This window comes from Nycticebus coucang, chromosome 9, assembly GCF_027406575.1.
Source record: "Nycticebus coucang isolate mNycCou1 chromosome 9, mNycCou1.pri, whole genome shotgun sequence".
Taxonomy (NCBI): Eukaryota; Metazoa; Chordata; class Mammalia; order Primates; family Lorisidae; genus Nycticebus; species Nycticebus coucang.
The window spans coordinates 83,680,995-83,708,462 of NC_069788.1; the positions used below are offsets into that span (position 1 = coordinate 83,680,995).

A 27,468-nucleotide genomic window follows, 5' to 3' on the forward strand; every position below is an offset into this window, starting at 1 on the left:
AAAAACCAGACTCTTGGAGAATGTCCAGGTTCTTCCTTGCTTCTGAGCTTTTGCCTCTGTGGTTTCCTCTACCACCACCGTCCTTCCCTTTTTCTAGCTGTTGAACTCCTATTCAGGAGTTGAAGGCCCAATGCAAAAGTCCCTAACTGCTTCAGGGCTTTCCTGTATCATGGCAGGTATCAGCGGGAGTCATAATAGTCACCTCTTTGTCTTATATCCCTTCCACAACTCAAGTTCCCTGAAGGATGGGGCTGAATTAAGCACGGGGGCAGACACGTCCATCTCCCCCTCTGTGTTACTGGGTGAATGAAAGGGTGGGTAGAGGAAGGGAAAAATGCTGCCTGGAACCTTTCCTGAGCACCTCCTGTTTACTGGGACGGTCACAGTCTGTCTCCTCCGTCTCTTTCCCACCAGCTGGGTGCTATAACCAATCTCCTTGGGGCGGGCGTGCCAGTAGCCAGAGGCCTGAACGGGAGCGGGTGTGAACCACGGAGAGAACTGGCTCTCAGTTGACAAGGGATCTTGGGGAAACCCGACGACTGGCCTCAGGAGAGCCATGCAGCGAGAACCCATGAGCGCACCGGGGCGCCTGGACCCGCCCAGCTGCGGCCAGGACTGTAAGGCGTCAGTCTTACCTGGGGCCCCGCCCCGCCCCCACTCTGGCCCCGCCCCTGTCGAGGACCTGAACTAGACCATCGCCCGGCGGGAGCCGGGACAAGGGAGCAGTTTCTCGGTCCCAGGCTCAGTGCCAGCTCCGGCCCCACCATGGGCAACAGCGCGGGCCGCAGTGACTTCGAGTGGGTCTACACCGACCAGCCTCACACGCAGCGGCGCAAGGAGATGCTCGGTGAGCGTGGGCCGCGGAGCTCCTGCCTGGGGTGGGGACTCGTCTGGAGGGCTGGGCGAGCCCGAGATTCCAGCGAGCACTCCCGCATGCCGCTCCTGGGGACGTGCAATGCTGCACCTCCTTCCCCAGCGCCCTGCCTGGGCTCCCCGAAGGGCCCTTTCACACACACCCCACCTCCCGCCCCGTTCTGAAGCTCCGGTAGGGTCTCTGCTTCCTGGATCTTGGGATCCGACGAATCTGAGAATCCTAGTGAGGGTCCGCGAGCCCGGAGGACCTCTCAACTGCTTCTTGCGGACAGTGAGACACAAACCACTCCGGGGACCCGGGCTGGGGCACGAACTCGGGGCATGGGACCCCCAGGCGACGCGTTTCACTGGGGCTCCAATCAGCTCTGCTGCAGAGGCAGCTCTGCGCCTGAGGGTCGTCTGCAGATAACTGCTGGGCGCCTGCTGTGTGCACAGCCGCCGGGTCCTGCAGCCAAAGGCGCCGCCAAACCCAGCCCAAGTATGCGCGTTTGGAGTGAGACTGAGAAGGGAGCAAAAGCGGAGCGAGAGATAGAATTTTTTCTTTCAAAAATCTACAAAGATTGTACCAAGAATCCGTCTATTTTGTCATGTAGTTTAATACACGGTTGCCGCCCCTCGTCGCGTAGCGTGGCCTCTGCGAGGTCATTTTTACCACAGGAGGTGGTCACCATACTGTGGATTCACCCCTAATTCACTCTCGTAGGCAGCCCCATCTAGAACCCGCAGACAGGACTGACCCAGGGTAAGAAGTCCTTTACCTGGGATTATAGGGTTAAAGGCACTTACTAGACGCCACCAAATCAGGCTGTGGCAGGCCCGCCCCTTCAACCCCACCTACCCCCACACACCTGGCATTGGCACACTTCATAATCTCTCTGATGTTTTACCTACCAGATCTGGGAAACAATACTTTTTCTTTGTGAGTTTAATTTGAATTTATTTGGTGGTTGGTTTCAAATTTTAGTTGGCCATTTTAATTTCTTCTTCTCTTGTGTTGAATCATTTGCCTGTTATTTTATGTATGTATGTATGTATGTATTTATTTAGAGACAGAGTCTCACCATGTTGCCCTGGGTAGAGTGCTATGGCATCATAGCTCACAGCAACCTCAAACTCCTGGGCTTACAAGATTCTTTTGCCTAAGCCTCCCAAGTAGCTAGCCAAGGACAATAGGCACCCACTACAACACTCAGCTATTTTAGAGATGAGGTCTTTCTCTGGCTCAAGCTGGTCTGGAAACTGTGAGCTCAGGCAATCCACCTGCCTCAGCCTCCCAAGTGCTGCTGCTTGTTAATTTGTTAGAGCTCTTTGTATAGGATGCTTTTAATCCTTTGTGCTTTATGTGTTGTAAATATCTTCCCCGTTTATCCTTCATCTCTTGCTATCACAGAGGCTTTATTTTTTTAAAGCAGTCAAATCAGTTGGCCTTATTCTTTAGAGTCTTTCATCTTGGTGTCTTCCTGTCCCACCCCAAGACTATGGAAAAATCTACACTATGACTTTTAAATCTTTCAAACACAAAATATACTGAGTGGCTATAGTCTGACTGTACCTTGAAGTAGTAGGGAGAGGGGCTGGAAACCTCTAGGTGCGTTTGTGACTCTCATGGTTTTCTCCTGTGAGGCAAGCCAGAACTCAGAACTACCTGTTGTCTCACCGGTGGCAGCACCCTCCCCTACACTGAGCTTCTTGGGGCTGGCTGGGTGGAGCCTTAGGGGGTCATCTGTTCCTCCCTCCCCACTTAATGTGAATAGGGTAGGAGGTGCCCAGGAGGTGGTAAGGCTGAGGGTAGAGCAGGGCCTCCTTGGTCCAATTTGTTTTTGTCCCTTCTGCTTGCTGTTTTCAGCTTTTCCTCAAAGGTCTCATCGGCCCCTGACCCCAGGTGGTGAAGTCTGGGAGACACAGCTGCCAGAGTCCTGGCCCACAGGCGCTGGATTCTACCCCAGACCTCCTGGAGGATCCAGACACTCCAGGCTACAGCCTCACTTTCCCAGTCTGTGAAATGGGCAGTCATCTCACCGGGCAGATCATGTGTGAAGATAAAATGAGATTTCAGATGGGAAGGTGCCCAGTGTGGCACCTGGCACTCCAGAAATGGGGAACAATTTCTCCCTAATAGTGGAAACCACAGACTCTGGAAACAATCCAGGAGGCTTTCTGGAAGGGGTGGCTGAGAAGATATAGAGAGGCATCTTTGGCCAGGGCCCCCAGAGCACTTGTTCTTGAGTCTGGCTCTCCATGCTTTGCCCATGCTTCTTCCCCACCTGCCGTTTTGAGCTAGTGAACTTGGAATGTGCCATTCTCTCTCCTCCCCTTCCCAGGCATCTTCAGAAGCTGTTCCCCTGCTTGAACGACCTTCCTCTCTGCTGTGCTCAGCTCTCTATTCTTTAGCCCTGTAAGGCTCCATTCAACCCCATGGCATGCAGGCCCCCCACGGGCCCTGGCCCAGCTCCATGAGAAGCCTCCTTTGAGTTCCCCTTCTATGGCTTCAGCCTTTTGGGCTCTGGTCTTTCTGGGACAGAGGTCAAGAACTTTTGACCTGTGGAGCTATTCTCCTGGTAAGGACCCCAACACCCACGCATTAGTTGTGGGTAAATCAGTAAACAGATGAAGGAACTGAGGAGCGGCCAAATTAAAAGAGGTTAGGGGGCTGGGCACGGTGGCTCATGCCTGTAATCTTAGCACTCTGGGAGGCTGAGGTGAGTGGATTGCCTGAGCTTACAAGTTTGAGACCAGCCTGAGCCAGAGTGATTCCCTGTCTCTAAAAATAGCCGGGCATTGTGGTGGGCGCCTATAGTCCCAGCTACTTGGGAGGCTGAGGCAAGAGAATTACTTGAGCCCAAGAGTTTGAGGTTGCTGTGAGCTATGACACCACGACACTACCAAGGGCAACAAAGTGAGACTCTGGCTCAAAAAAAAAAAAATTAAAAGAGGTTAATAATAGTATCTTCCGTATGGAGTTGTACTGATCATGTAGTGTTCAGCCCAGGGCTCAATGAATGTCAGATGTAAAGACAGGCTTGGGGAAGGTCTGTGGTTTCTCTGATGAGAGGAACGGGAGGAAATTCCCTTCTACCTCTGCTTTCTTTCTTTCTTGTTTTTTTTTTGGAGAGACAGAGTCTCACTCTATCACCCTCGGTAGAGTGCCGTGGCGTCACACAGCTCACAGCAACCTCCAACTCCTGGGCTTAGGTGATTCTCTTGCCTCAGCCTCCTGAGTCGCTGGGACTACGGCGCCCACCACAATGCCAGCTATTTTTTTGTTGCAGTTTGGCCGGGCTGGGTTTGACCCCGCCACCTTCCATGTATGGGGCCCGCGTCCTACCCACTGAGCCACAGGTGCCGCCCCACCTCTGCTTTCTTGATGCCTGTACTGTTCCTAGCCCTGGGAGAAATCCCACCTGTATCTCTTCTCAACAGAATAAGGCTCAGAGAGGGAAAGTGACTTGCCCAGGGCCACACAGCCCAGAAGTCACACTCAACTAGCTGTGGCAGCCTATGCTAAGTTCCCAGGAGCCCGGGGATGTTTAATAAAGATCCTGTTCTTGGAGACAGAACCCAGGAAGTCCTTGCAAAGATCTGGCTCCAGGAGCTCTGCTGGTGGGTTCTAAGTCCATATGTAGCTCCTGCTTGGGGTGGGGATAGGCTCCTCAGAATTGTGTCTCCTAGGTCAAGGTGAGGTACCCTCTACTGAGAGGGTGAGCATGGAGACAGCAGGACTTTGTTTTCATCAAAAACCAGCCCAGGCATGGCCAGTGGAATAAGAAGCAGGCTTTGGATTTGTAGGTTTTTTTTGACAACGAATATCTTTGTAGTTTTTTTCTTCTTTAATTATGAAAGCACAGTTCACAAAGTTAAAAAAAAAATCAAATAACCAAAGAAAAACAAAAGAGGAAAACCAGGAAGTAAGATTGTTAGATTATTTGCTTAGGAGAGGTCTTGGCTGGGGCTCTCAATGTAAGCAGTAAAATCCCAAACGGAACCAGCTGAAGCTACAAAGGGAATTTGTAGGTTCTTGTCATCTAGCCACAGAGATGCCCAGCTCTAGGGCTGGGTCCCTTCCCATCTCTGTGACATGGGGCTATACGTTCACCAACCTTTAGCACAGATTTGTCAATGGAATGAAAAGCAGGTTTAGCGAGAGGCGGGTGAGGAGGTGGGGCATGGTGACTCCTGAAGGCACTTTGAGACATTTTCTGAATTTTCTGTGTTACACTAGGTCCTCAAGGTGTCTGCCACAACAAATAGACAGGGTTAAGCTTGTCTTTTGGCCCAAAACCTGAGTGGCAGAGGTGGAAGCTGTGGGAAGAGGCTTCTTAAAGCATTAGGCCAGAGCTGGGAGGAAGATGTTTAGGAAGGAAGGGACTAAGAGGGCTTTGAGTGCCTTTGTGAGGAGAGGCTTGTTATTCTACTGCCCATGAGGGAAAGGCCAGGAGGCTGCCCAAGATGTGCCATCTAAGCATTTCCTGTGGGGCCCATCAGGTGATGGGTCAAATAGAATCTGGGAAGCAGATGACAGCAGAGTGGAATGTTAGAAATTTGAGGAGCACCTGGGTGATGACAGACAATGGCAAGGAACACCTCCCATGTAGCTAGCAAGTGACTGTCATTTGATGGCAGTTGGCCTCCCTGGGAAAGTGGCAGGAGCATCTAGTCCTAGACGGTGCCACCTGTCCCCATACCACAGCACCTGCTGTCTCTTCTTTCTTCATGTATCCCCAGGATAGACTCCCACCTCCATGTGCTCACAGTGCAGAGGTTGTTAGCACAGATGCCTTAGAGATGGAACTGAGGAGATGGGCCTAGAGAAGGACTGAGTCTTGCCCAAGGACATTCAGCAGTTGGACTGAGTCTCACCCAGTATTTTCGCTGGGTGCTTTGTTCCAACATAGCCCACTGAATATGTGCTGATAGAGCCTATGACCCCAGCTTAGCATTGTGCAGATATGAAGTAGGGTCCTGAGTTCAAGTCTTGGTTCTGTCAGCCTTGCTGTGCCTGGTTGGGCCCTTCCTTGAGCCTCCCTGGACCTCAGATTCTCCAACCTATGTCATGCTGGACAGCACGACTTCCAGCAATTGCTGTTTTTCATGGCCAGCTGGACAGCTTCCCTGGGCCCCACCTGGGGCCGCTGCTAGAAGAACATTTGTGTGGATTTGTTTCTCTTTGGTTCCAGGTGGCTGTGCGTGTTGGGCTGCAGGCTGCCCTGTACACCAAATCCTTTAAGGCGATTCTGGCCACACCTAAGGTCAGCTGAGCACTCACATCGAGGTAGAGCCACCTGGCTGGGCCAGGTTTGGGTGTCCAGCCAGGGCCAGGCCTAGCACATGCTGGCCTGCAATTCCTCATGGGGCTGCCAGGACTCAGTTTTTCTATCCACTCCTTTTCCTCCTTGGGCTTTCTACTTCTCCTGTGGCCCAGCAACTCCCTGCCCCAGTCCTGTCCACTTCCCAATGTCCCTTCCCTGGAGTCCCTGGAAGAGGCCTGGTATTAGTCAGGTTGCCCAGAGAGCTAGAACCAATAGGATCATAGGATCTGGTTCTGTCTCTATCTCTTTATCTAGGTACATGAGAGAGGATGTATTAGTGGAATCGGCTCACATGATTGTGTAGGCTGAGAAGTCCTATGATAGGCTATCTGCAAGGTGCAGACCTTAGGATGCTGGTAGTGTGGCCCAATCCAAGTCTGAGAGCCTCAGAACCAGGGAAGCCAAGGGTGGAACTTGCAAATGAAGGCCTGAGAACTGGGGTGGGCTGGGCTGGGTACTAGTGCAAGTGTTGGAGTCCAAAGGCAGCAGTTCTGACTGATATCCAAGGACAGGAGAAGACTGTGTCCCAGCTCTGAGAGGGCAAGGGAGAGAAACCTGAAATCCTCTTTTCTGCCTTTTTGTTCCATCCAGCCCTCAGACAATTGGGTGGTGTTCTACTCCCTTGGAAGAGTCCTTGCAGACACATCCAGAAATAATGCTTTATCAGCTCCTAGGTCTCCTTTCTTCTTCTTCTTTTTTTTTTTTTTTTGTAGAGACGGAATCTCACTTTATGGCCCTCTATAGAGTGCCATGGCATCACACAGCTCATAGCAACCTCCAACTCCTGGGCTTAAGTGATTCTCTTGCCTCAGCCTCCCGAGCAGCTGGGACTACAGGTGCCCGCCACAACGCCCAGCTATTTTTTGGTTGCAGTTTGGCCGGGGCCGGGTTTGAACCCGCCACCCTCGGTATATGGGGCCGGCGCCTTACCGACTGAGCCACAGGCGCCGCCCTCTTCTTCTTTTTTTTTAATTGAGAAAGAGTCTTACTATGTCACCCTTGGTAGAGTGCTGTGGTATCACAGCTCACAGCAACCTCCAACTCTTGGGCTTAAGTGATTCTCTTGCCTCAGCCTCCCAAGTAGCTGGGACTACAGGCACCCGCCACAATGCCCGGCTACTTTTTTGTTGTTGTTGCGGTTGTCATCATTGTTTAGCCGGCCCATGCTGGGTTCAATTCGCCAGGCTGGGTGTATGTGGCTGGCGCTGTGATCACTGTGCTATAGGCGCCAAGCCCCAGGCCTCCTTTCATTTAACAATTTGGCACCTCCCACCAGCATTCCTCTATGATGCCCACCCCACATCTCCATCCCATGCTTCTGCCATCCTCTGGTGCCTTCCTCTCTCCCATATTAACCCAACAACCAATCCTCCCTTCCTTGTGCTACTCTCGTGTCCCCCATCCTCACTGCCTCACCTCTCCTCTGTTCTGCCTCCTACTGAGGCCCTGTGACCTTGCTAAGTCCAGGGAGTGCCTGTTCGCTCTTACTGTCACTGACTCTCCTTGACTCCTGGCAGCTGGACCCCTCCAGGCCATGGCTTCAGTTATCACAAGTCCTGACTGCATCCAAAGTCACTCAGCCACAACCTCTCTTCTGGGCATGATCTGCATGGCTAGTGGTCTCCAGTGTCCCTGGATGACCCTGGGCCTCCCAATCCTCCAGGGATCTGGAGGCTCTGGAATTGGAAGTGGTGAATCTTTGCAGTTTTCCTTGGGTGAGGGTTGAGTACAATCCTAGTAGCTGATTGTTGGATGGTTTTGATGCTTTCCCTGAGGGTTGTGCACAGTCCAGAGTAGCCCCATGCCTAAGACAGTGGTTCCTAGGGTCGCCCCTTGGGACCGGGATGTTCCCCGAGGTCTCTCTGGCCCAGTGGTTGGGATTCCCAGCTCTGAGCCACCTCTGGAACCCCCTGGGCTTGGAACTGCCCAGGCTGCTGCTCTCAGAGCTGTCAAGGGGCTTCTGCCTCCAGCGAAGCCCCTTGGGACTGCAGTGTGGTCCTTGCCTCCCCGAGTGCTGTTCTCTGCCTGTGCAGCTCCTTGGGGCTCTGTGCCTTGCTGGGGCTCTTCTTCCCTACACCATGGCCAGAAAGTGCCTTGCTTTTATTTTATTAATTAATTAATTAATTTATTTATTTAAGACAGAGTCTCACTATGTTGCCCTCAGCAACCTCAAACTCTTGGGCTTAAGTGATTCTCTTGTCTCAGCCTCCCAAGTAGCTGGGACTACAGGTGCCCACCACAATGCCTGGCTATTTTTAGAGGTGAAGTCTCGCTTTTGCTCAAGCTGGTCTTCAACCAGTGAGCTCAGTCAAGCCACCCACCTGGGCTTCCCAGAGTGCTGGGATTATAGGCGTGAGCCATTGTGCCAGCCTTTACAGAAAGTGCCTTGTTATCTGGGCCTTGCTGCATCTGTCCACTCCCAGCGGTCATGCTGCTCCACTACCTGGTGTCTAGTTGCCGTGCATCTCTGCCGAGTTTTTAGTTGCTCTGGCAGCATGGCAGGGTCCAGTAGCTCCTGCGGCCTGGAAACCTTAGGCTTGTTCTCATCAAAACAAGCCTGGAGCCAGAGAAGTGCTCTAAGACCAGCTTTTACTCAGATAAGAACAGCTTTTTTTTTTTTTTTTGAGACAGTCTCCCTTTGTCACCATGGGTAGAATGCCATGGCATCATAGCTCACAGCAACCTCAAACTCTTGGGCTAGAGTGATCCTCTTGCTTCAGCCTCCCCAGTAGCTGGGGTGATAGGTGCCTGCCACAACACCTAGCTATTTTTAGAGACAGGGTCTCGCTCTTGCTCAGGCTGGTCTTAAACTCCTGAGCTCAGGCAATCTACCTGCCTTGGCCTCCCAGAGCACTAGGATTACAGGCTTGAGCCACTGTACCTGCCATAGATAAGAACAGTTTTTAACAACACCAGTACCAGCTTGTGCCGAGAACTGTCCATCGTCCACCTAGAGAGGATGTGAGACATGTGCCCATTGGATGAACCACCCAGTGGCTGCCCCTGAGGTTCCAGAGGCTCTATGGGCCCCAGTGCATCCTGTGAGAGTCAGGACAGCCCACAGTGGGGGCTGGGCAAGGCACCAGAAGGGTGGGCACTGCTGTCCTTCCGAGTGCTCCTCTCTGCTGGGCCAGGGTGGAGGGAAGGCTGGGACTTGGAAGGAGCAGTGGACCTGTAAGAAAAGGAAGATAAGGCATGGGGCTCCACAAAGGGACACCACATTCTATCCCAGAGGTCGGACATATTATCTTAGTTCAACAGATGAGGGAACTGAGGCCCACTGTCCAAGGTCATAGCTGCCAGGTCATCATTGCTCTTTCCTCTGAGGGGCATAGGAGTGGCATGAATGTGCTGGCCTGGACCCAAGAATCAGGGGTTTGGGATCTGCCTCAGAGCTCACCTGCTGCAGGTGTGGCTTGCCTGACCTCTAGCCCCAAGACTTGGATACCTTCCAAGAGAAGCAGGAGCTGCCTGCCTTGTGGATGCATGTGGCTTTGAGTGTGAGGGTCTCCAGATGGGCCCAAGTGCCCAGATGGGTAGGTGAGAAGCTGCCCACTGTCCTAGGGAGGATGAGGTGGAGGCTGGTGCCAGAGGCACTCCTTGGGTGAGCAGGAGGAGCCCATGTGCCCCAGCCTGACACCCAAGTATGCAAAGGCTCAGGGGATTTTGCATGCAATTTCCCTGCCTGGGGCCATGCCAGAGCCCTCCTGAGCCTGCTGCATGCCCTTCTTGACCTGCTCGCCATGAAGACATGTCTTCCTGCCTGAGTCCACATACCCAGGGCCCCCATTAGAAGCGCCACCTTTCTGGATGACACTGAAACACACCCTACGAAGTGTCTCCATTTACCTAGCTCCCACTGGGGCAGGAACAAGCTAGGGTGATGCCTGGTCACCCATCGCCACCCCATTCACTAGCCCAGAGCATAGCCATTATCTTGGCTGCCCTTCTAAGCAGAAGGCTAGTGTGGGGTCCACAGGTGTCCTTTTGTCTCTCTTGCCAGAGTCACACCCTCTCTGAGCCTGATGGGGTGATGCTCAGTCAGGGCTGGTGGGCAGTGGGGCCCTCAAAGGGCAGGACTGAGTCCGACTGGCCTGTGTATCCAGAGGGGCAGGGAAGGAGGGATGGACTGGTGAGGTCTGCTGACCCCTCCCCCTATTTTCTCATTCCTGCCACAGTTGCTATATCAGTTTCTGGTGTCACTGTAACAGATGCCCATCGACTTGGTGGCTTAAAAACAGCACATTCATTACCTTGCAGCCCTGGAGGTCAGGAGTGTGACATGTGTCTCACTGAGCTAAAATCAGGGTATGAGCAGGGCTGCATTTCTCTGGAGAGTCTAGGGGAAAATCCATTTCCTTGCCTTTTCTGGCTTCTGGATGCCACCCACACTCCTTGGCACATGGCCCCTTCCTCCATCTTCAAAGCCAGGCAGGACAGGACGAGTCTGTCTCATGTCACAGCACTGGGATCTCCTCTCCTGCCTCCCTCATTCACTCTTGAGAGCCCTTGTGATGGCGCCAGGCCCACAAGGATAGCCCGGGGTCATCTCTGCAACGTAGGGTCACTGATTAGTGACCTGAATTCCATCTGCATCTCAGTTCTCCCTGACCATGGAACCTAACATAGTCACAGGTTATGGCGTTAGGATGTGGGTAGATTTTAGAACCTGTTATTCTGCCCACCTCAGGTGCCAAATCTTTTCCTGCATCTTAAAGACTGCTCTGATGCCTTGGAACTTTGGCCCTACCCCCACGTGTCTCTCTCAGCCTGCCTGGCACAACTCAGGAAGCCATCATTAAGCAATGTTGGGAGGGCTGAAAGGAAAACAATTAATTGCCCTGATACTCCATTGCCTTTGATTCCAGCACCTTCCTATCCCTGTAAACACATTTACACAGCTGTGACTGTCTGCAGGTAACATTCTGGTAGGCTGCCATAGTCTACTTTTGTTAACTAGTACAGTGCAAAACTGGCTCAGACACCTGCCCTGGTCCTGAACTTTCTCTGCCTTAGCTCATTAACTTCCCAGGTGAGCCCAGAAGCCAAGTCCCTGGAGCTGAGGTCATCTGCCCCAAAGCTGTGTGTGTGTGTGTGTGTGTGTGTTTTTTAACTTTAAAAAATTTGTGGTAAAATATACGTAACAGAAAATTTGCCATTTTTAACGTTTTCTTTAGAGCCTGTCATTCTTTTTTTTTTGCAGTTTTTGGCCAGGGCTGGGTTTGAACCCGCCACCTCTGGCATATGGGGCTAGTGCCCCACTCTTTTGAGCCACAGGCGCTGCCCCATTTTTAACTATTTTTAAACATGCAATTTGGTGGCATAAATGATATTTATAATGTTGTGCCATCAACACTACTGTTTCCAAAACCCATCCCCATCCCAAATCATTCCCAGCCCCACCCCTACCCCCCTACCCCCCGTAAGCTCTCATCCATTTTCTGTCTTTGTGGACTTGTCCATTCCAGATGTCTCACAGAGTAGGATTGTACACTTGTCCTTTTTTGACTGCCTTATTTTACTCAGCATAATGCCCTTGATGTTCATCCAATATATAACATGTGCTAGGATTTCTTTTCCTTTCTTTTTTCTTTTGTCCAGAGTCTCACTCTGTTGCCCAGGCTAGAGTGCCATGGCATCAGCCTAGTTCACAGTAGCCCCAAACTCTTGGGTTCAAGCAATCCTCCTGCCTTAGCCTTCCAAGTGGCTGGACTACAGGAGACCCCCATAACACCTGGCTAATTTTTCTATTTTAATTAAGAGACAGAATCTCACTCTGTCACTCTGGGTAGAGTGCCATGGCATCATAGCTCATAGTAACCTCAAACTCTTGAGTTTGAGCAATTCTTTTGCCTCACCCTCCCAAGTGGCTGGGTCTACAGGCACCCACCATAACACCTGGCTAATTTTTCGATTTTTAGTAGAGACAGGGTCTTGCTTTTGTTCAGGCTGGTCTTGAACTCTTGAACTTGGACAATCCACACACCTCAAGCCTCCCAGAGTGCTAGGATTACAGGTGTGAGCCACCTTGCCTGGTCTAATTTTTCCATTTTTAATAGACAGCTCTTGCTCAGGGTGTTCTTGAACTCCTAAGCTCAAGAGATCCTCCTGTCTTGGCTTCCTAGAAGGCTAAGATTATAGGTGTGAGCTACCAGGCCTGGTTAGGATTTCTTTTAAGACTGAGTAATATTCCACTATATGAATAGACCACATTTTGTTTATCCATTCATCCCTGGATGGACAGTTGGGTTGCTTCCATCTTTTGGTTACTATGAATACTGCTGCTATGAGAATGGGTGTACAAGTATCTGTTTGAGTCTGTTTTCAAATCTTTTGGGTATATATTTAGGAGTGGAATTGCTGGCACACGTGGCATTCTATGTTTCGCTTTTTGAGGAACTGTCAGACTGTTTTCCGTAGGAAGGGCAACATTTTACATTCTCACAACAATACATGAACATTCCAATTGCTCTACATCTTCATCAATAATTGTTTTTTTAAAAAAATAAAAACTTCTAGCTGTCTTAGTCTATTTTTTTGGGGGGGGGATGACAGAGTCTCACTATGTTGTCCTTGGTAGAGTGCTGTGGCGTTACAGCTCACAGCAACCTCCAACTCTTGAGCTTAAGTGATTCTCTTGCCTCAGCCTTCCAAGTAGCTGGGACTACAGGCACCCACCACACGCTTGCTTTTTTGTTGTTGCAGTCGTCATTGTTTAGCAGGCCCGGGCTGGGTTCGAACCCGCCAGCCTCAGTGTATGTGGCCAGTGCCCTACCCACTGAGCTATGGGCGCCGCCTGTTAGTCTATTTTCTATTGCTTATAACAGAATACCTGCGACTAGGTAATTTCTTATAGTTCTGGGGCTGAGAAATCCCAAGTCAAGGGTCTGCATCTGTGAGGACCTTCTTGCTGGTGGGGACTCAACAGAATTTCAAGGTGGCATAGGTATCACATAGGGAGGGCTCCAAGCATGCTACTGTGCCAACTCAGGTTTCTCTTCTTATAAAGCTATTGGTTGCCCTTCCATAACTCATAGAAGGTATGACTCCATTGTAATGAGTAAGATATTACTCTTATTACTCTTTTTTCCCCTCTTTCTTTCTTTCTTTCTTTTTTTTTTTTTTGAGACAGAATCTCACTCTGTTGCCCAGGCTAGAGTGCCATGGTGTTAACCTAGCTTACAACAATCTCAGATTCCTGGGTTCAAGTAATCCTCTTGCTTCAACCTCCCAAGTAGGTGGGACTACAGGTGCCCACCACATGCCCAGCTAATTTTTCTATTTTTAGTAGAGATGAGGTCTTGCTCTTGCTCAGGCTGGTCTCAAATTCCTGAGCTCAAGCCATCCTCCTTCCTCAGCCTCCCAGAGTGCTGGGATTATAGGCATGAGGCACCTTACCCAGGCTCAGGTTAATACATTTTCTAGGACAGAATCCTCATGACTCAATCACCTCTCAACACTGCCATATTGGGGGTCAAATTTCCACATGAGTTTTGTAGGACACATTAAAACCACAGCACTATCTTTGTGTGAAGTGGTATCTATATCTCACTGTGGTTTTTTTTTTTTTTTTAAGATTTTATTTATTGCAATTCAAACTCATCAACTTTATTGGAAGTCATTTAAAGTTGGTGGGATATTCTTTTTTTTCTTTTGCGTTTTATACTATTTTATTGAAGGTGGGATATTCTTAATTGGAGGCTCGGGTGATCGTGTGATTCTGCATATTTTCTGTGGGATGCCAAGTGTGTTCTGGGGTCATGGTAGGGAACAGAGAGGGACTTTTCCATGATTATCTCAAGATATTTCTCTGAGGATGGAAGAAGTAGGGAAGATTTATTTTATTTTTCTGCTCTGGTGCATCTTCCATTACCATCTTGCTAATCTGAGTGTTACCGGAAGGCCAACTTCCTAGTATCATCATCTCTGAAGCCCAGCAGTACAGAGGATGAAGGTGAACTCAACTTGACTCTACTGACTATCTACCTAAGAGAAACCAGAGGCACGTGGATCAATGAATGGCACAGCCTGGAGTAAGCTCTAAGACTTGTGCTCTCCAAGGACAGCTGCTAGCCACAAGTGGCTAATCTCACTGTGGTTTTGATTTGCATTTCCCTGATGACTAAGGACATTGAGCATCTTTTCATGTACTTTTCAGCCGGTTAGGTATCTTCTTTGGATAAATGTCTATTCATTTCCTTTGCCTATGGTTTAATTGTGTTGTTTTGTCTTTTTGTTGTTGAGTTCTTTGTATGTTCTAGATAGGAGCCCTTATTTGGGGCTAGAATTTGAACCCAGCTGGCCTGCCCTTGAACCTCGCCCTGAACTCTGCTTCCTCCCATTCCCCCATGGGCCCCCTGTAGAGTGGGGCTGAGGTTTATTACCAATTGCTGGCCTTGTGTGATCTTTCTGAAGTTCCGCTGTGCACATGTGCTAGGGCTATCATCCTTGTGGATCTAACTGGGTCATTTCCTTGGCCTGCTTCCAGGGAGATCGCTTCTCGGGTCAGAGAGTCCAGGAGATTGCAGAGAGCTTGTCGCAGGCTTAGTGACATTGGGTCAGGCCTAAGGCAGGAGTCGGGGCCAGGGTGGTGGGGTATCTTGGCTCTGCCCACCCCTGCTGGCTGCTCTGAGGTCATGTGCAGCATTGGCCCTGAGAGGGTGGGGCACCACATTTGGCCACCTGGAGGAGTTCTTGCGTCCACTGCTCACTTGGTTTGGGGCCAAGAATACATAACTGCAAGGTGAGGCAGGGCTTGGTGGACACTCTGGTGAGCAGGCAGGAGGGGCCCAACCACAGGGCTGGTTGGGCTGAAGGATTTTGTTGGCTTCTTGGGCAGCTGGGCCTATGGTTATAGGACATGGGAACCGACTTCTTCCCAGCATCTCCCAGCAGACACAAGATATGCCGCTGTTAGGAGGATGGTTCAGTGGGAATGAGACCTTGTGAGGCACAGCACACCCTCACCATCTTATATCAGGGACTCTGAGGCCCAGAGAGGGGCAGGAACACAGACAGCCCTGCCACACAATGAGGACAGGGCCCAGCAGGTTTCTAGGTCTGAGCTTGTGGTTTGGCAGCTTGGCAGGAGGGTTTTATGCCTGAGTCTCCTTGCCCGAGGCAGAATCCCTCTGCCCATGCATGTGTTTCTCCTACACACACTAATTTGTCTTCAGTTGCTGGAGAGATATAACTGTACCTTGCAGGCTGGCGTCCCCATACCAGGCGCATCCTCTTGGAATTTGGAGGCCAAGGACATGCCTTCAGGTGTGGGAATTCCCCCCACTTTCGTATCATCCCGAGCCTTAGTCTCCTCATCTCTTAGGGCCACAATGGCCCTCACTGGCTGTGAGGAAGGAGGGGTTGAGCGGGCTGAGCAGCACTGGCCCTTCCTATTCTGTGCTTGGGGGAGGCAGGCACCTCCTGGGGTACTCGGAAAGAGCTGGGGCATATTCCTTCTTGGTGTGGGCTGATTCCAGCCTGGGCCTTAGTCTCTGCTACAGTCCTGGGGGACCCTCTTCACAGCTAGCTCTGAGGAGGGGAGCCTAGGCCTCCTGCTTATTCATTCAGTGGGGTGGCATGGACACTGGTGATGCTAGGGACCTAGAGACCAGTGCTGACTGACCTGGGGGTGCTCTGGGACAAGCTGCCTGCCCTTCTGACTTGGTTTCTACAACTGTGATGGTGCTGGGTCTGTCTCTGAGGGTCTGTTTGCCCTTGCTCAGGAGCCAGGGGACAGAGTGGACCTAGGCGTATCTGTCACCTGAAGTAGGTGGTAACCCCCCCATCCTTCCCCACCCTTGGGTACAGCCTCAGTCTCCTTATCTGCCTTCTGCCTCCAACCTGCCAGCCCCTCCTGCCAAAGAGTCACAGGTTTCTGGAAGGTACAGCTAGCTGTCTTGCCAGACCCCCTGGCCTGCCTCCCCCAGGGGTCTGGGCATCCACCCCACCCTGTTCCTCCTGCCTCTCCTGCAGGTTTGGCTGTTCCTTCTAGGCACCCCAACGCTAAACCATTTCCTTTTTTTTCCTTTTGTAAGACAAAATACAGAAAAGTACGAAAGATACTATAATAAACATACACCATGCAAAATGAATGTATCCAACATCTTACCGTACTTCCTTCAGTTCTTGTTTTATTTATTTATTTAATTTGAGACAGAGTCTCACTCTGTCACCTGGGTAGAGTGCTATGGCATCATCACAGCTCAAGCAACTTCACATTCTTGGGCTCAAGCGATCCGCTCGCCTTAGTTTTTCTATTTTTAGTAGAGACAGGGTCTTACTCTTGCCCAGGCTCATCTCGAACTCCTGAACTCAAACAATCCCCCCACTTCAGCCTCCCAGCATGCTAGGACTACAGTTGTGAGCCACTACACCCGGCCTTTGCTTGCTTGATTTTTTAAATTTCAGAATGTTAGGTGGTATACATGTTTTATTTAGTACTTTGTTTTTGTACAAATTGAATCAAAGTGATACAGGTAAGTGTGCCCTTCATTCAGATAGTGTGCACTGTACCTGTACATATTTTTCTCTTCCCCCCAGCTTGCCTTTCATTGAGGTTTACTTCCATACGTGAACTTAAGTGTTGATTGGTTAATTCCAATTTGAGTACGTGTGTTTATTTCTCCATTCCTGTGAGGTTTTACGTAGAAAACTGGTTTCCATTTCCATCCAGGTTGTCTAAAAAGACACTAGATTGCCATTTTTTATGGCTTTGTAGTACTCCACAATATACACATACCATATTTTATTAATCCATTTATGTACTAGTGGGGGCTTGATTGTTTCCACATCTTTGCGATCGGGAATTGTGCTGCTATAAACATTCTAGGTGCAACTTGCTAGTTTAAGAAGTGAAACTCTTAGGTGGTGCCTGTGGCTCACTGAGTAGGGCGCCGGCCCCATACACCAAGGGTAACGGGTTCAAACCCGGCCCTGGCCAAACTGCAAGCAAAAAATAGCCGGGTGTTGTGGTGGGCGCCTGTAGTCCCAGCTGCTGGGGAGGCTGAGACAAGAGAATCGCGTAAGCCCAAGAGCTGGAGGTTGCTGTGAGCTGTGCGATGTCATGGCAATCTACCGAGGGCGGTAAAGTGAGACTCTGTCTCTACAAAAAAAAAAAATAAAAGTGAAACTCTTGAGACAAACTTGGAATCTTCAGGGTTCTCCTTACTGGCCACCCATACCCGCCCCCCAGGTTTGCAGTCCACATGGTCACTCTTCTGTTGTACCTAAGCCTCGACTGCATAGCATGGTCATAGTCCTGGCCTGGGCATGAAAGGCTGGGCAGCTTGTAGCTCTGTGGCTGCTTTGATTCCTGGCATTATGTCCTTATGTTTCTGGGAACCATGTTGACACCTGCTCTTTATTTAGGCTGGTGGCAAATCCCCTGACTCTGGCAAGTCTATTTAGAACCCTCCAGGGGGTTAGGTCTGCACTCCCAAGGCCCCAAAGCACAAAGTCAGGGCCAGGTCTTACAGTGATGCCCAGATCCCCCTTTGAGATCTTGGAGGGTGGGCAAAGGGTCCTGGCTAGGGAATGAATTTATCTCCATGTCACTGCCCAGGGGGCTTATAGGACAGGTGGAAGGAGGGAGGAAGAGCGGTTGGAGGGTGGATTGTGTGCAGATGGTGGCCCATGTCTGCAGTGAGTGCCTGCCTCAGATGTGCCCCCCTTGTCTTACCCACAGCCAAGTACCCTGCCATCAAGGCCCTGATGCGGCCAGACCCACACTTCAAGTGGATGGTGCTGGCGTTGGTGCTGGTGCAGCTGCTGGCCTGCTGGCTGGTGCGGGGGCTGACTTGGCGCTGGCTGCTCTTCTGGGCCTACACCTTCGGTGGCTGCATAAACCATTCGCTGACTCTGGCGATCCACGACATCTCGCACAATGCTGCCTTTGGCACGGGCTGTGTTACCCACAACCGCTGGTTTGCCATCTTTGCCAATCTGCCCATTGGCTTGCCCTATGCTGCCTCCTTCAAGAAGTACCACGTGGACCACCACCGCTATCTAGGTGGTGATGGGCTGGATGTGGACGTGCCCACACGCCTTGAGGGCTGGCTCTTCTGCACACCAGCACGCAAGCTGGTCTGGCTGGTCCTTCAGCCCTTCTTCTACTCACTGCGGCCACTCTGTGTCAACCCCAAGGCTATGACCCGCATGGAGGTCTTCAACGCCCTGGTGCAGGTGGTGGCCGATGCCACCATCTTTGCCCTGTGGGGGCTCAAACCTGTGGTTTACCTGCTGGCCAGCTCTGGTCTGGGCTTAGGCCTGCACCCCATCTCTGGCCACTTTGTGGCTGAACACTACATGTTCCTTAAGGGCCATGAGACCTACTCCTACTATGGGCCCCTCAACTGGATCACCTTCAACGTGGGCTACCACATGGAGCACCACGACTTCCCCAGCATCCCAGGCTGCAACCTGCCCCTTGTAAGTAGCTGGAGACCAGTAGGGCTGAGGTGGAGAAGGACTGACATGGGTCTAAGCAAGTGGGGAACTTTATGGAGGGCCCTGGGCCATGTTTGGGCTTTTTCCTTTTTGGGCTGGTCATGGGATGGCCACGCCCACTTGTGGTCCCCAGGGATCAGGAAGAGCCATATAACAGGGGCGAATCTTCAGCTGGAGAAGGAAGTACATTCAGGGAGGCTGGGTCTAGAGAAGCATTTTGTAGTTTGGGCTGCTTAGCTCAAGGGAAATCTGCTTGAACCCTGCCCTGCTACTTACTGGCTGTGTGTTCTTGAGCAAGCTGCTTGCCCTCTTTGTGCCTCAGCTTCCTGTTCTGAAAAGTGGGCCAGCATTTGTGATACTGCATGCAAAGCACCCTCTTTCCTGCCTCCAGACTCCCTGTCCCTGCTCATTTCTGGTTACAGCCTCATGATCTCACTTCTGGGTCAGACATGGCCAGTGTGGACGGGGTGGACCTTGCCTTTTGTAAACCAAAGAGGTTTTGCCTAAGCTGCCAGGAAGCAGATGTGTCTAGGGTTGGCACCTCTGCCTTGGTCTCTGTCTCCCTGGATTTGGAGAATTTCTGAATGAGATAGGAGGAAGGGGGAGGGAGCGGAGGAGTCCTTTTGCTGGTTCCTGTCTGGCACCTTGATGGCATCTGACTGCTTACATAGACTTGAGATGACCTGTGGTAAAGGGGGGTAGGCAGGAAGAGGCAGAGGTGTTGATGTTTGGGTGCCCAAGTTTGCAAGTCTGTGTGTGCACGTTCGTGTGTATGTTTGCCCTGTTACGCACGAGTGCAGATGTTTGTGTGTACATGTGCTTGTGCATGTGGTTACGTGAGTGCTTGTCTGGGTGTATAGTGTGCATCCCTGTGTACACATGTATGTGGCCTGCCTCATGTGATCCTCGAGTAAAGACAGCCCCCGTGCCTGTCTTAGCTGCGCCTGACCCCTCCTTTCCTGCCAACAGTTCCAGAGCCTGCTCTGTGCCGGTACCATCTCACCCGTGCCCCACTGCAAGTGCCTTGTTAACCATCAGCCCCACTTTGCAGACAGGAAGGCAGAGGCTTGGAGAGGGGTGCTACCTGCTCAGGAAGTGGCAGAGTAAGAGTCTAGACATGGGCTGGTTAGAGCACCAGCCTTTAGAGCAAAGTGAGAGGCTCCAGGCCCCAGGCATAGGCTTCAAGCCTCTCAGCCCTGTCATCCTCCTATGCAGTGGGGTTCTATGTGCCCTGTACCCTCAGGGGGCAGGAGGCCATCCTGCCAGGGCAGGGCTGCATGCTGGTGGCAAGCAGACCTGCTTGGAGCACTTCCTGGAGGAGGTGGGGGGGTTAGGAGTGGAGCGAGGGGCTGCAGGACAGGCATCTGGGAATGACCAGTACTGAGGCAGAAAAGAGGGTGTGATGGTGAGGGCCTGAGGGCACCAAGGCCACCATCTGTCTGTGATGGCTAGCAGGACTCAGGCTAGGCTGGGTCAGAAAGTTGGAGGTGAACCCTAGAGAAGGGGGTTTGTTTTACCTGCTCGACTCCCACCTGTGGCAGGCTCCAAGCCGTGCCTGATGGTGTCCACTATGACAGGGTCTTGGGCTCAGCTTGGGTCACTAAGCCCCTCTGCAGGCAGTACTAGCCTTCAGGGTGCCCAAGAAGTGGGGGGGCAAGTGGGAGGTGGACACCGAGAGGTGACATGTGTATGCACGCGTGCTGTGTGCAGCAGAGAGGACCAACTGAGGTGTCTCTGACCAGCCCCTCCTCCCCACAGGTACGGAAGATTGCGCCCGAGTACTATGACCACCTGCCGCAGCACCACTCGTGGGTAAAAGTGCTCTGGGATTTTGTGTTTGAGGACTCCCTGGGGCCCTATGCCAGGGTGAAGCGGATGTACAAGATGGCAGAGGATCGTCTGTGAGGCTGGCTGGCCTTCATCTCAGGGGTGGGAGCCCTGGGTTGCTCCTGCAGGTTGCCACTATCCCCTTTCTCTGGTCCATGGCTCAGTGCCCCTGAACTGTTTGATTCCTGTACTGGAGCTGCTACTGCTCTTGTTCCCCAATGGGCCCTGGAATTGTCATTGGCGGCCAGCCCTGGCAATGGTGGGCAGGCTGCAACCTGGAGCCATCTGATCTGCACCTGGACTTGCTATGGGCCTCAGGACAGGCCATCCCCTTCTGGCTTCAGTGGGTGAGGACCGGGCCTGCTTTGCCACACTATGACATCGGTGCTCTGCACAGAGCTGAGCTCTCTGGTGTATCTGTGATCTAAATTAAATCCAGCATTTGTTGTCACAGTCCATGGATTGTGCTTCTGAGGGTGGTGGTGGCCTGGCTGGCCGGGCTGCCCTGGCTGGAGCCTGAAGCCTGAGTGGTGCTTCCTTTCAGCCAGTCCCAAGTCATACCCAACTTGCTCCAGCTCTTTGGGAGGGTGGTGGCTGCTGCTCAGGTAGTGTTCCCCGAGGGCCCTGCCACAGTGAATAGTGGCCTCTGAGGTGTGCATAGCAGAAGGCATGCCTGCTTACTCTGTGTGGCCTGAAGCCCCTCCCTACCACCACCTGCCCTGCCGCTGGCACCTGCCTGCCTCCTGTGGAAAGCCTTCCCCAAGCCCAGAGAGGATTCCCACCCAAGAGTGGTCTGTCTCCCCAGCCGTTAGAGATGGGGACTTAGTCAGCTCTGCACAGAACAGGTGCCTGGCCGCAGATGGCTAGGCAGACAGATGAACTCTCAGCGGGGAGCAGGCTGGCAGTGTCCTTGGTGTCCATGTGAAAGAAGGACACATATCTGTCCTTTTCGCAGAAAGGCTGATAGCACAGTTGGGACTAAAGAGGTTTCCTTCTCTGGAGGGGCTGGACTGGGGTGGGGTGATGGGGTCCTGGTGTTTCAGAGGCAGGCAGGCAGCAGGAGGGGTGCCTGGGTGAGGCCTGGGAAAGCAGCCTCCATGACTAAGGGAAGGAGACTGAAGCTGAGCTTGGGGCTTGGCCAAGGACCTTCACACTGGTGGGGGTGGTGGGGGCTGTCCCTGCTGCTCTAGGAGAGGAAAGGTTGGGAGGAGGGTGAGGGCACATACAGTGCTTGTCCTGTGCCCGGGAGTGGCCTTGCCTGGTGCCAGGTATCTGTATCTCTTAGTGGTCTGTTAGCAGAGTACAGAGAGAGAGGCCTGAACCCCAGGGCTTATTCTGCAAGAGGACTTTGATCCTAAGCAGGTTGCCCCTCCCTGCGCACACAGGCCCACCCATAAGCCAACCCCTTCTGTGGGCTGGGCCTAGAGAGCTCCTTCACCCACCAGCATACTCTGCTGCAGACAGCACAAAGGGGCATGTTCAGGCCTCACCCATAAGCTGTAGGCCAGGGTCTGAGGGTGCTTCTGTCAGCAGTTCTGAGGAGGAAACCTGTCCTTTTTGGGGGAGAGGGTGTCAGCAGGGGTTGGGTGCCTCTGAAGGCTGCCTGCCAGCCCCCCAGTCCTGACACTATGGGACCTCTGGACTTGGGTTAGAATGGCCATTAGAGCCGGGGAAGGCCACTCTGAGAACTGAGCCTTGCTCGGCTTCTCACCTTTTTGACAATCATATCCCATCTTTCAGGGTTTCTGGAACACTCAGTGAGTTGAGGTACATCAGTAGTCGGACCAGAGCCCCTGTAATCAGTAGACCAGGCCTGGAAGGTGAGCACCTTCCCCCAGTGGCCCTGAGAAGGTGGCTGGGCATATGGACTGCTCTGTGGTCCCAGGAAGTCATGTGGGACAACCCAGAGCATGAACAGTCATAGGACCTCAAGGCCTGCAAGGGTCAGACCTTTATCTCCTGCCACAGTGGGGAGCTGATTCTGGTACTGGTGGCAGGCATGCGGACTGCTGAGATGCCATAGGGCAGAGACCTTGGAGGAACAGATCCCAAGGGAAGGCAAAGCCACTTTCCCTTTACCCACCATATGAGCCACAGGTTCCCATTCCTTCATCTAATCAGGACACTTGCGGGGGCCTTGCCAGCCAGAATGCACACAGGGCCTCTGTGGTGTTGCAAGGCCTTACCCCCAGGACACACGCCTGGGTCTCTGGGATGTTCTGATTGAGCCCAGCCACTTGTATGGTAGGTGACCTTGTATTGCTCCTATGACGCCTGCTCACCATGGTCCTGGGCCCATCCCTAAAAAGGGGCATCCCCTGCCAGGAGGTTAAACACAAGAGAGTGAGAACCGCAACCCAGGGTGTGGACCATAAACTGTTTATTACTGTGTGGACATAGACACCACAGTGTGTGGACAGACAGTTTCAACACCATGATTGCTGGGGATGGAGCTGCACTCAGACAGCTCTGCTGTGTGTGGTGACACCATGCCATGCCTGGCTGTCATTGCCAGCTGAGGTGCTAAAAGTGTCACCTAGGAGAAAACTTGGAAACCATCTAATGAAGCAGGATTTGGGGGCATCTTCTCTATAAACCAAAAGAAATATACACTTAAATAACAAATATAAAATACAAAGAAAGACAAGTAGACCTGGTGTTCTGTGTCAGGTAGAATCTAAAAAAATCCTGGAACTGAACTTTGTTTCCTCGTTTTACTATTTTATCACAGATTAAGACTTTTAAATGAGCACGTCCAAGCTCCTGTGTGTGCTCTGCGTGTGCTGGAGGCCTGGGGCTGGATGGCCTTCTTGCTGTCCTCTTGGATGGACCTGACGTCTCAGCGCCGCCACCTTATGTAGTGCTGATTCCACTCAGCTCCTGCCTGATGGCTGAGGAACAGGGCACAGGGGAAGCTCAGTGCAGTCGTGACCAGCCCGGCCCCAGCTCCTACCAGGTGCCTCTGCGTCCCTCTGTGGACCTTTCCAGTGTCCATCTCCCCTACTCAGTCTCCTGAGGGAGGATCCCAGAGCCTTGGGGCACAGGCTAGAAGCCCAGCAGTGCTGTGGTCCTTAGCATACACCTTTGGGGTGACAATAAAGTGAGTGGGGTCTCATCTGTCATTTCTCCTGCAGTAATCCATGCTGTCACCTCTTTGTTAGGAGCCAGCTGTGGGGTGGAGGCCAGTGACTAGCCCATGCCTTGGAACTGCTGAGGGTGGTGGGCTACAGGATACTGGTGTGAGGAGTTGCCCTGTGCTGAGATGCAGGATCTCTGGAGGCCCTGGACAGGTGAGCACCCAGGTCTGTGTGGAAGTTTAGGAGCCCCTCCTTGACAGAGTAGAGGCTAGGCTTTGGCCTGCCTGGCTTCTGCAGGGGCAGCAGGAAGTTCCCTCCTCTACAGCTGAGGCAGGGGCTGCTCTTGGCCCTCTCCCCCCAGGGTTATGGAGAATGCCTTCCACCCTTGCCCAGGTCTCTCCCCAGATTTGAGCCTGTCCCTTCTCCCTCTTAAGCCTTTGGTGTCCCCTGCTCCTGTTCCTCTTCCTCCATGTCATCTGAGGGCTCTCCCTCAACAGACCTCACTGGGCCAGGGTGGGCCACCATCAATAGCAGGGTACCACTTCTCAGGGCCCTGGCATGGTTTGTGCTTCCCAACGGGCTAGGGTGGCACCTGTGGCAGGCCAAGGGCTTAAGGTTCCCATAACACCACACTGCCTCCATCCCAGCTGCCCCCTCTGCATAGAGGCTGGCTGGGCAGCCCTGCCTCTGGTCCAAGGCCTGCTCCAGGTTTCTTTCTTTTCTATTTTTTTTTTGAGACAGAGTTTCACTATGTCACCCTAGGTAGAGTGCCATGGCATCACAGCTCACAGCAACCTCAAACTCTTGGGCTCAAGCCATTCTCTTGCCTCAGCCTCCCAAGTAGCTGGGACTACAGGCACCTGCCATAACACCCAGCTATTTCTTTGTTGTAGTTGTCATTGTTGTTCAGTAGGCCTGGGCCCGGTTGGAGGATTCAAACCCGCCAGCCCCAGTGTATGTGGCTGGCGTCCTAACCACTGAGCTACAGGCGCCGTGCCTGTTCCAGGTTTCTGATCCAGCTCTGGCCCTGGGGGCCGGAAGGGACCCAGCAATATAGAGGAGTTAATAGTTGGCTCTGTGCCTTGTGGCTCTGGCTGCTTCACTTTGCTCATTCATTTACTCCTTATCTCCCCAGCCCAGGTCTTCCAGGGGAAGTGGACAAACAGGAACTGAGTGCTCTCTGCCCAAACAAGGGCGTGGCTGGCCAGGAGTGGAGGCCCAGCCTGCAGGCTCCTGCTGGGTCTCCTCTTCCCTCTAGAGTCCAGTCAGCCCTCTGCCATCAGCCTCCACCCCTCTGGGTTCATGGGACCCTCTTGCCCAGGTCACTGCTGGTGGCCCAGGAGTCAGACCCAGCCATCAGGTGTGCGACTCCAGTTCCCTGGTTGGGAAGGCACAGGTGGTGTGTCATTGTTCTGTAGCAGGGCTGAGCTTGCCCTGCCCAAACCTCCCCTTTCCCTCTGGCTGCAGATCTGAGCCAGCTCCCTCAGAGGATCTGCTGGGAACCGGAAGGACGGATGTGATGCTGCATGGGGACCTGGCCCTGCTCTCTGGAGCCAGAGGCTAGCTCCATCCCTGCTCTCCACCCCAGGGCCAAGGAGGCTCAGGCCTAGAAGGTAGTTTGTGGCTCTAGGCAGCAGTCCCCTCAGAACGCCAATACCAGTGACTGGAGGTGGCAGTAAGTCAACAGATAATGAAATAAAAAAACAAAAAAAAAATCCACTTCTACCAGGCTTGGCTTCAGAATATATGCTAGGTTTACCCTCCTATTCTACACAGGATCAGCACGCTGATCCTGATCCTCCAGGAAGAAGCAGGGAGAAGTGCAAAAGTCTCAGGTTCAAGCATCATACTACCAGGGAGGTACACATTCTTAGGAAAGTCATTTAACTTCTCTGAGCCTCAGTTTCCTCAACTAGAGATTATGAGGAGAGTGAAATCTTTTAAGTATAGTACTGGGGGCCCTGGCTCAAATCTGCAGGCTGCGTGACCTAGAAGGCCCGCACTGTAGGTGACTGCAGCTCTGTCCCCTTAGAGACGTTCTATCTTGTGGCCAGCCCAGGGTGAGGTCCCTCGTCTGAGTGTGGGCCCTTCACTCACCATCAATGATCTCCTCCTTCACTTTGTGAAGTTCTCTCACAACCTCCTCCAGGATCTCCTATTGGAAGTAGAGTGTCAAAGAGGAGGGACAGGCATCAGAGACAGGGGAGCTGGTCTTGGTGGGAGATGTGGTAGAAGGGTTGGGCCTCCCAGGCCTCTCTCCAGAGCTGCTCTTACCCTTGCCAAGACTCCCTATGGCCCCTCAGCTGTCCTCCCACATGGAGGTCAGGATGGTCAGAGATGTCTAGGAAAATCCTACTGCCCCTGCTCCCCCATGCTGCATATGGGTGAGACTGAAGGCTGTCCCAGAGAGAGAAGGTCCCTGGAAGCAGGCTGAAGAGTGTCCAGAGGGGTGGCGGGATGCCCTTGTTCTAGGGATGGGATGTGGGGGGTCAGGGGATGGACAATGTGTGTGGGCACCCCTTTCCTCTGATGGCTGGCTCTCTGATGGTGGGCCTCTTTGGGCCTGCCTGGCTGTGTTAACCACAGATGCCCATTCTTACTGGCTGTCCCTGGCCTCTAAGGAAGGACATGATCACCTGTTTCATCCGGTCCAAATCAAAGGCATCCAAGGGCACATCATTTCCACTCCCAGCGGGCTTCATCCTGGGGAGAAGAGCAGCAGGGTGCGGTGACTAGGTGGCATGGCCCAAGGCGCCCCCTGCTAGTGACTGGCGTTGGCAGGAAAGCTGATGTACCAAAGACCCTGCTCAGGGCTGAGCACTGCCTGCTCCCTTACTCTCTGAGGTTTTCTGCTCCTTACCTATGGCCACTCCTAGACTTAGAAAGGACTTTAATGCCCAGTCTACCACAAGAGGGTCTCCATGGATACTGTGACCATATTTCCCAACCCAAGAGTCAGGATTTGGGGTCCAACAAAGGAACTGTTGTGATTTGAGAGCTCTTACCCAGATGTGGCAACTCAAGCCATGTCACAATGGTGTGACATGTATTCATTGCCTCCTTGGAAAGAAACCGGTATTAATAACTTACTCCTTAGGGTGGGAGTTTATGCTCCTGGCTAAAACTGAGGTTTAGGAAACCAGCAATAGTGGCTCTAAGTACAATGTGAGGTCACAGGTTTAACATCTATCCTGGAGGTACCTGTTCCCGACACAAACCAGCGCCTCTGGTGTTGGTGACCGCCTCTGGTGTGTAACTCCTCCTTCAAAAAACACCCTTGGATGTGGTTTCTCTTTTACGGGTAGTTTTCATGGATTTTTTTTCTAAGTTTCTAAACTAAAGTTAACTGATTTGGATTTTAATGTCTCTTGCACACGTATCCTCCCTGGAAAATCTTGGCAAAATGCCTATGTGGTCTCCTAAAAACATGACTGTGGTGCTGAGGGACATGCTGTCAGGACCCAAGTTCTTCTGCATGGACAGAATGGCTGTTGGCGTCTGTGGTTCCAGGGAAATGTTTGTGGCCTGAGCCAAGTAAGTAGGTCATGGGTATGAAAGTTGGTGCATATACATCTCTCTGGCGGGGCCAGCCTCAGTTCTGTCTACTCACACACAGAGCAGGGCCATTTGGTACAATCAAGGACCAATGTTCTCCATGCTTAGGAGAATGAGGATGAAAAATGAAGTGTTCTTGCACCTCAAGCATAGTTCTGAACATGTCTGTAATTAATTCAGGGGCCTGATGGGCAAACCCAGCTGAAGGCCCTGGGTTCTTCAGGTCTTTCCTGGGGGTCCCAGGCCCTGCCTAGCAACACTGCTGGGACACTAAGCTAAGTGATTCACTTCTTGAGGTCTCAGCCCTCCCTATCTGCTTCCCTGACAGCCACTCTGATGATAAATACCAGTATGCTTCATAAGCAATGCTATACATGACAGGG

At 52.2% G+C, this 27,468-nt stretch overlaps 2 protein-coding genes across 6 annotated transcripts in view; one reads left to right on the plus strand and one right to left on the minus strand.

Annotated features, from left to right (window-relative positions):
- The first annotated feature begins 580 nt into the window (after nt 1-580).
- On the plus strand, nt 581-20,899 carry DEGS2 (delta 4-desaturase, sphingolipid 2). Its single transcript, XM_053601674.1, has 3 exons — nt 581-847; nt 17,866-18,608; nt 20,385-20,899. Exons 1-3 carry the CDS (start codon nt 766-768, stop codon nt 20,529-20,531), a joined length of 972 nt encoding a protein of 323 aa, XP_053457649.1. The 5' UTR covers nt 581-765; the 3' UTR covers nt 20,532-20,899.
- A 1,920-nt stretch (nt 20,900-22,819) lies between these two features.
- The window catches only part of EVL (Enah/Vasp-like), a 213,842-nt gene continuing 209,193 nt past the window's right edge, over nt 22,820-27,468 (minus strand). For all 5 annotated transcript variants that reach the window (XM_053601670.1, XM_053601668.1, XM_053601671.1 and 2 more), the window contains 3 exons: nt 26,167-26,233; nt 25,628-25,685; nt 22,820-23,344 (listed from right to left, as the gene is read on the minus strand). In XM_053601670.1, the coding sequence (XP_053457645.1) occupies nt 23,307-23,344; nt 25,628-25,685; nt 26,167-26,233 (163 nt within the window). In that variant the 3' untranslated portion in view covers nt 22,820-23,306. The remainder of the gene's footprint in view (nt 23,345-25,627; nt 25,686-26,166; nt 26,234-27,468) is intronic.

Coding starts and splice junctions, on each gene's coding strand:
- DEGS2 (XM_053601674.1), top strand. CDS start 766: ATGGGCAACAGCGCGGGCCGCAGTGACTTCGAGTGGGTCTACACCGAC. Junction 848..17,865: donor GCGGCGCAAGGAGATGCTCG/GTGAGCGTGGGC, acceptor TCTTACCCACAG/CCAAGTACCCTGCCATCAAG. Junction 18,609..20,384: donor CAGGCTGCAACCTGCCCCTT/GTAAGTAGCTGG, acceptor TCCTCCCCACAG/GTACGGAAGATTGCGCCCGA.